We start from the raw sequence: 8,246 nt of genomic DNA on the forward strand, positions 1-8,246 counted from the left end.
GCGAAAGAGAAGAAAAATCAGCATCAGCTCCACCAAATTCTGTTTACACGATCAACTGAGCGCCGTAAATATTTCCGAGTAGAAGTCAGAGATCACCAGGTACGAGGCTCAGGTAATTGCTGCTCTGACTTAAACACGAAGGTCACGAAGATCATCCAACAAATACTATTTTTAACACCTTAATATCCTCAGAAATATCTTTATAAAGGTCAGGTTGGGTCAGGTTGGGTCTGGTAAGGTTAAGTTGAGTCTGGTCAGGTTGAGTTGAGTCTGGGTCTTAGGTTGAGTCTGGTCTTGGGTTGAGTTCGGTCTGGTCAGGTTGAGTTGGGTTAGATAAGGTCAGGTAAGGGTATTTCAACGTAGGGAAGGTTGTGTTTTAGAGACCTTTATGTTGTTATTAGAAAATCCATTTACGGTAACTATGCAATTCAAAAATCTGTAACGCTAATTTTGAATCTCCGAACAGACAGCTAAACAGACAGCTAAATAATGCCTAAGGGCCAATTTAGTACCATATTTAGCTGGGTATTACCTGCCACCCACCCACCCCCCCCTCCCCCCCCCACACACACACACACACACACACACACACACACCTCTATAAGACTCCACCCAACACATTAATTTCACTTTAGAAGGAAGGAAGGAAGGAAGGGAAAGAGTGAAGGAGCAGGGAGTGTGATGGAGGGAAGGATGGCAAGGAAATTGAAGTTGGAGATCCATTGGTTGTGACTGATGGATATATATAGGGGGCGGGGACGATGGCGCCGAGGAAGGAGGAGGAAGAGGAAGAGGAGGAGGAAGAAGGAAGAGGAGGAGGAAGAAGGAAGAGGAGGAGGAGGAAGAAGGAAGAGGAGGAGGAGGAGGAGGAGGAGGAAGAAGGAAGAGGAGGAGTGACATGTATGAAGGAAAGAGGAGGAGTAACATGTATGTATGAAGGAGAATGAGTGACGTATGAAGGATGAGTGACATATGAAGGAGGATGAGTGACATGTATGAGCAATATGATCCAAGAAACAACAAGACTGAGATGGTGTTTGGTCATGTAGTAAGACGTAAGGAAGAGGAGACATTCAAAAACCCCTTCCCCCTTAGACTGAACCAATCACCCAATCACAGGCAGGAGATTAAAGGGGAGACCTGAGTTAACGTGAGGAGGGCGTAGTTGAGACACACACACACACACACACACACACACACACACACACACACACACACAACACCATTAGGTCGAGAGTAGAAGACAGGAACTTGGTAAAAGACAGATGTGAGAAGCTAACCACAAGCCCTGGGATATGTTTAATGTAGATGCTATCAATACAACGTAATGTAAAAATAAATATCATCGAAACACGAGGGTGGATTAGATCAGTAATATGTTCTTATCTTATGCTAAATATAGAGTAAACTAAAGGTATTATATGTGTAACAGATATACGGTACATATACTTTAAAATCCACTGATTGTGTATAGAATAATACACTACTGTTAAATAGCACATCTGAATGAATCACTAAATGTCATATACAACCCGGTCCCATAATGTACTTACTGCATTTCATTAGGTTAGGTTAGCTCTAGGGTAATAAACTTTCTACAGGTGAAATAAACTAGGGTGTCTAACTTACAGGTGATCATAATGTCAGGTACAATAATTACAGTACTGGGCAGCCACAGGTGAAGTACCTCCAATTGTCACTCTGTAGCTACACCAACTTAACTCTTACCTGGTACCTGAGACACACCTTGATCACCTTACCTGGTACCTGCGACACACCTTGATCACCTTACCTGGTACCTGAGACACACCTTGATCACCTGTCCTGCACCTCCTACACCTCGCACTAACCTGTAAAGACGAGAAGAAGGTTATTGGTGATTTCAAGTGATGGATAGATTGGGTTGGGTCGGGTTGGGTTGGGACGCTACCTACTGTAAACTCTTTTGTCCAGACTAAACCAGACGTCAAGCACAGACCAGGTAAAGTAAATAAGGATGAAGGCAGAGGAGAGAGAGAGAGAGAGAATAAAGGGGGAAGAATGAAGTAAAGCAAGATAGTTAAAAGAGAAAAGAAAATACAGTAAACAAGGAAGATACAACAAACAAAAATGAAGAAACAAGAGAGGAATAAAGACACATAAACAAGGTGAGGGTGGGTGGCAGGGTGGGTGGGTGGCAGGGTGGACGCGGCGCAGGGCGGGAGGAAACGCAAGTCGATCATACGAAGCTCTTGCCAGCGGTCACCAGCGTGGAAGTTTACTGGGCGGGTGTGGGTGCCAGCCGGAAGTGGGCGGGTGGGCGGGCGGGCAGCACTACCATCCACCAGGGAAGGCAAGACGGGAAGGGAAGGAAGAATGTAAACAAGAGGGGAGGGGTGGAAGGGGGAAGCAGGAAGCAGGGAGGGAGAAGAAGGGATAAGAGAATTAAAAGTAAGTGGGAAGCGTGAGATGCAGGGAGAAGGAAGGAAGGAAGGAAGGAAGGAAGGAAGGAAGGGACAGCGGACAAAGAGAAACGAAAGAAGAACAAAGAAAATTAAAGAGAGAAAATAACAAAAAAGAAATACGTGAGAAGAATAAAAGGAGAAAAGTGAGGATGATGAGATAGTAAGATAAATTAAGAAAGAAAACAAAGAACAAAACAAAAGATAAAGAGGATGAAAGAGAGACAGAGGGTGAAAGGGTAATGAGGAGGTGGAAGGAAACGAGAGGATAATGAGAAAGAATGAAAGGATGATGAGAAGGGAGAGAGAGATAAGAGGGAAAAATGCTAGAGAACACACACACGCACACACACACACACACACTGTAGGGAGCTGAAATTATCTACAAAGTTGCACGTATATCGAGCAGTGATCCTCCCCACCCTGGTGTATGGCAGCGAGACATGGGTCACATACAGGAGGCACCTCAAGGCACTTGGAAACTTTCACCAACGTAGTCTATGATCCATCCCCCGAGTTCGCTGGGAAGACAAGAGAACAAATGCCAGTATTCCCGCTGACACCAACTGTAGGAGCATCGAGGCTACCATTACCCATGAACAACTACGCTGGACTGGCCAAGTTACCCGCAAGGATGACAGTAAACTGCCAAAGCAGCTACTTTACAGTCACCTAACGAATAGTAAACGTAATGCTGGTGGGCAACTGAAAATGTATAGGGATAGTCTTAAGACAAACCTGAAAAAAGTGCCAAATCGACCCCCTCACCTGGGAGACGATTACTCCACACCGTAACGCTTGGAGGAGCACCACACGAGAAGGTGTCAATACTTTCGAGTTAGCCCGACTGCATAACGAGGTAGACAAGCGTCAGCACTGGAAAGACGCTGTTGCCGCCTCTCCTGCACTAGATGTAGCCCTCCAAACGTGTAACATCTGTGGATGACCCCGCCGGTCCAGTATCAGCCTCTCTAGTTACCTCAGAGCTCATCAACGAAGGTGACATCCTTAATAACTCATATCACTGTATCATAGCTGGATGATCGTCCTCGAGGATGGTGACAATGGTTGTCCTTGAGGATGGTGACAAAGGTTGTCCACGAGGATGGTGACAAAGGTTGTCCTCGAGGATGGTGACAACGGTTGTCCTCGAGGATGGTGACAATGGTTGTCCTCGAGGATGGTGACAATGGTTGTCCTCGAGGATGGTGACAATGGTTGTCCTCGAGGATGGTGACAACGGTTGTCCTCGAGGATGGTGACAATGGTTTTCCGAGGATGGTGACAATGGTTGTCCTCGGAGGCCTCGGATTTCCCGAGGATGGTGACAACGGTTGTCCTCGAGGATGGTGACAATGGCTGTCCTCGAGGATGGTGACAATGGTTGTCCTCGAAGACGGTGACAAAGGTTGTCCTCGAGGATGGTGACAATGGTTGTCCTCGAGGAGGGTGACAATGGTTGTCCTCGAGGAGGGTGAGAAGGCGTGACGTCACCACTTAGCCTTAATGGCACCGTACTGTCATGTTGGTTGTCATAATTCCGTGTCACAAAGAGTTCCACAGTGTCTCCCTACCACCATCACCTACCACCACTCCCTACCACCACCTACCACCATCACCACCACTCCCCACCACCACTCACCACCACCACTCACCACCACCATCACCACCCACCTACCACCACCATCACCCACCACCATCACCTACCACCACTCCCTCACCACCATCACCACCACCTACCACCACCCCACACCATCACCTACCACCACCCCCACCACCCACACCCACCAACCCCCCTACCACCACCCCTCCACCATCACCCACCACCACCCCTACCACCCCATCACCCACCACCACCACCACAACTACCACCACCTACCACCACCCCACCACCATCACCCACCACCACCACCACCACCTACCACCACCACCTACCACCACCATCACCTACCACCACCCTACCACCACCATCACCTACCACCACCACACCTACCACCACTCCCACACCATCTACCACCACCATCACCCACCACCCCTACCACCACCACCACCACCACCTACCCACCACTCCCTACCACGCCATCACCTACCAACCCCTACTACCACCATTTACCACCACCATCAATCCCTACCATCACCACCTACCAGCCTCCTACCATCATCTGCCAACCCCCATCACTACCACCAATCTACCAACCCCTACCACCAGCCACCAATCCTTCCCAACCCCCAACCACCACCACTTACCAACCCCCTACCACCTACCACCACCACCACACACTACTCAAGCACAATTACTTAAACTGCGAGGTTAGCTTAACTTTTCTACCACCCTAAATTCTAAGTCACGCTATTATTATTATTATTATTATTATTACATATTATTATTATATTATTATCATTATTATTATTATTATTATTACATTATTATCATTATTATTATTGTTGTTAGTATCAGTTTTATTATCGGTATTATAATTTTTTATCATTATTATAGCAACTCGTACTTATATGATGCTTCCTCATACCAACCTCAGTGCTTCCTTGTGCCAACCCCAGTGCCTCCTTGTGCCAACACCAGTGCCTCCTTGTGCCAACCCCAGTGCCTCCTTTCAACCCAGTGCTCTTTCCAACCCCAGCCCTGCCAACCATCCTCCTTGTGCCAACCTCAGTGCCCCTTGTGCCAACCCCAGTGCCTCCTTGTGCCAACCCCAGTGCCTCATTGTGCCAACCTCAGTGCCCATTGTGCCAACCAGTGCCTCCTTGTGCCAACCCCAGTGCTCTTGTGCCAACCCCAGTGCCTCCTTGTGCCAACCCAGTGCCTCCTTTGCCAACCCCAGTGCCTTGTGCCAACCCCAGTGCCTCCTTGTAACCCCAGTGCCTCTTACTCTGTGCCAACCCCAGTGCCTCCTTGTGCCAACCCCAGTGCCTCCTTGTGCCAACCCCAGTGCCTCCTTGTGCCAACCCCAGTGCCTCCTTGTGCCAACCCCAGTGCACCCTAGTGCAACCCCAGTGCCTCCTTGTGCCAACCCCAGTGCCTCCTTATACCAACCCCAGTGCCTCCTTGTGCCAACCCCAGTGCTCCTTGTGCCAACCTCAGTGCCGCCTTGTGCCAACCCCAGTGCCTCCGTGCCAACCCATGCCGCCTTGTGCCACAGTGCCTCCTTGTGCCAACCCCAGTGCCTTGTGCCAACCCCAGTTCCACCTTGGCCAACCCAGTTCCTTGTGCAACCCTAGTGCCTCCTTGTGCCAACCCCAGTGCCCCTTGAACCAGGCCTTGCCAACCAGTGCCCCACCCCAGTGCCTCCTTGTGCCAACCTCAGTGCCTTTGCCAACCCAGTGCCTCCTTGTGCCAACCCCAGTACCTCCTGCAACCCCAGTGCCTCCTTGTTCCAACCCCAGTGCCTCCTTGTTCCAACCCCAGTGCCTCCTTGTTCCAACCCCAGTGCCTCCTTGTTCAACCCCAGTGCCTTGTTCCAACCCCAGTGCCTCCTTGTGCCAACCCCAGTGCCTCCTTGTGCCAACCCCAGTGCCTCCTTGTGCCAACCCCAGTGCCGCCTTGTGCAACCCCAGTGCCTCATTGTGCCAACCCCAGTGCCTCCTTGTGCCAATCTCAGTGCCGCCTTGTGCCAACCCCAGTGCCTCCCCAGAACCCCAGTGCCGCCTTGTGCCAACCCCAGTGCCTCCTTATACCAACCCCAGTGCCTCCTTGTGCCAACCCCAGTGCCTCCTGTGCCACCCCAGTGCCTCCTTGTGCCACCCAGTGCACCCTTGTGCCAACCCCAGTGCCTCCCAACCCCAGTGCCTCCTTATACCAACCCCAGTGCCTCCTTGTGCCAACCCCAGTGCCTCCTTGTGCCAACCTCAGTGCCGCCTTGTGCCAACCCGCCCCTTGTGCCAACCCCAGTGCCGCCTTGTGCCAACCCAGTGCCTCCTTGTGCCAACCCCAGTGCCTTCTTGTGCCAACCCAGTTCCACCTTGTGCCAACCCCAGTTCCACCTTGTGCCAACCCTAGTGCCTCCTTGTGCCAACCCCAGTGCCGCCTTGTGCCAACCCCAGTGCCTCCTTGTGCCAACCCCAGTGCCCCTTGTGCCAACCCCAGTGCCTCCGTGCCAACCTCAGTGCCGCCTTGTGCCAACCCCAGTGCCTCCTTGTGCCAACCCCAGTACCTCCTTGTGCCAACCCCAGTGCCTCCTTGTTCCAACCCCAGTGCCTCCTTGTTCCAACCCCAGTGCCTCCTTGTTCCAACCCCAGTGCCTCCTTGTTCCAACCCCAGTGCCTCCTTGTACCAACCCCAGTGCCTCCTTGTGCCAACCCCAGTGCCTCCTTGTGCCAACCTCAGTGCGCCTTGTGCCAACCCCAGTGCCTCCTTGTGCCAACCCCAGTGCCTCCTTGTGCCAACCCCAGTGCCTCCTTGTGCCAACCCCAGTGCCTCATTGTGTACCGAAAGCTTAGTATACAGCGACATCTAAAGAACAGTGATTGAACTACATGGGTTACGCCTCTGTTGTTGTGTAGTGAAGAACAAGAGAACATGTTCACTATTGGTCAGCGATGAACAAGATCAATATACGTGTGTAGTGTAGGAACCATCCATCCTCTACTTCCTCCCTGCTTCTACCCCTCCACTTCCTTCTTATTCTCCTCCATCCCCACCTTCTCTTCCACTTCCTCTTCACTTCCTAATCCTTCTTGTCCTCCACCTTCTCTTCCTCATCTTTCTCCACCACCTCTCTTCTTCTTTCAGCACCCCGTCTCCCCCACCCCTCTCCACACAGACAATTGGGTACAACATAAACAAGGTTTCAATTGGGCCTCTTACCTCACGGGGGTAATCTACTGCCACTACCTCCCTCGCTGCCCAGCTCTTAACACCCGCTACAAACAACCGAGCAATGGCCACCACCTCCCACATCTGCACTCGGACGATCATTTTACCAGCCGCCGCGCGTAAAAAAAAAAATAAGCTACGTTCATGTGCCTTAAAGGATTGCCACATACGTTCTGTACCTTAAAGGGTTGTCCCAAATAAGTCATTGTACCTTAAAAGGGTTACCAGATAAGTTATTGTACCTAAAGGGTTGTCAGATAGGTTCCTATAACCTTTAAGGACATAAATAATAACCTCCTACAACCACTTAAAATGACTCACCAAGTTTCTACAACCTTTAATGAACAAAATAACTAATTACAACCCCTTGAAGACTACCAAAACATCCAACAACCTTCACTCAACGTTTTACAACCCTCATTAACAACATCCTATAACCTTCACTAACAACATCCTACAACCCTCATAACCTTTACAACATCCTATAACCATCACTAAAAACATCCTACAACCCTCATTAACAACATCCTACAACATCCTATAACCATTACTCACAACATCCTACAACCCCACAAACAACATCCTACAACATCCTATAACCATTACTCACAACATCCTACAACCCTCATTAACAACACCCTACAACATCCTATAACCATTACTCACAACATCCTACAACCCTCATAAACAACACACACCCTAACACCCTACAACATCTTATAACCATTACTCACAACATCCTACAACCCTCATAAACAACATCCTATAACCATTACTCACAACATCCACAACCCCATAAACAACATCCTACAACCCTCTAAACAACATCCTACAACATCCTATAACCATTACTCCAACATCCTACAACCTCATAAACAACATCCTATAACCATTACTCACAACATCCTACAACCCTCATAAACAACATCCTATAACCATTACCACAACATCCTACAACCCTCATAAACAACATC

General features: G+C 49.6%; 2 protein-coding genes across 2 annotated transcripts; one reads left to right on the forward strand and one right to left on the reverse strand.

Moving 5' to 3' along the window:
* The first annotated feature begins 4,955 nt into the window (after positions 1–4,955).
* LOC121861939 (keratin-associated protein 16-1-like) lies at positions 4,956–5,678 on the forward strand. Its single transcript, XM_042359903.1, has one exon. The coding sequence runs from the start codon at positions 4,956–4,958 to the stop codon at positions 5,676–5,678; it is 723 nt and encodes a 240-aa protein (XP_042215837.1).
* A 376-nt stretch (positions 5,679–6,054) lies between these two features.
* On the reverse strand, positions 6,055–6,909 carry LOC121861940 (embryogenic cell protein 40-like). The gene has a single exon (XM_042359904.1). It carries the CDS (start codon positions 6,907–6,909, stop codon positions 6,055–6,057), a length of 855 nt encoding a protein of 284 aa, XP_042215838.1.
* Positions 6,910–8,246: the final 1,337 nt, after the last annotated feature.

Source organism: Homarus americanus, unplaced genomic scaffold (assembly GCF_018991925.1).
Source record: "Homarus americanus isolate GMGI-L3 unplaced genomic scaffold, GMGI_Hamer_2.0 scaffold17675, whole genome shotgun sequence".
Lineage (NCBI taxonomy): Eukaryota > Metazoa > Arthropoda > Malacostraca > Decapoda > Nephropidae > Homarus > Homarus americanus.

Coding starts and splice junctions, on each gene's coding strand:
- LOC121861939 (XM_042359903.1), top strand. CDS start 4,956: ATGCTTCCTCATACCAACCTCAGTGCTTCCTTGTGCCAACCCCAGTGC.
- LOC121861940 (XM_042359904.1), bottom strand. CDS start 6,909: ATGTCGCTGTATACTAAGCTTTCGGTACACAATGAGGCACTGGGGTTG.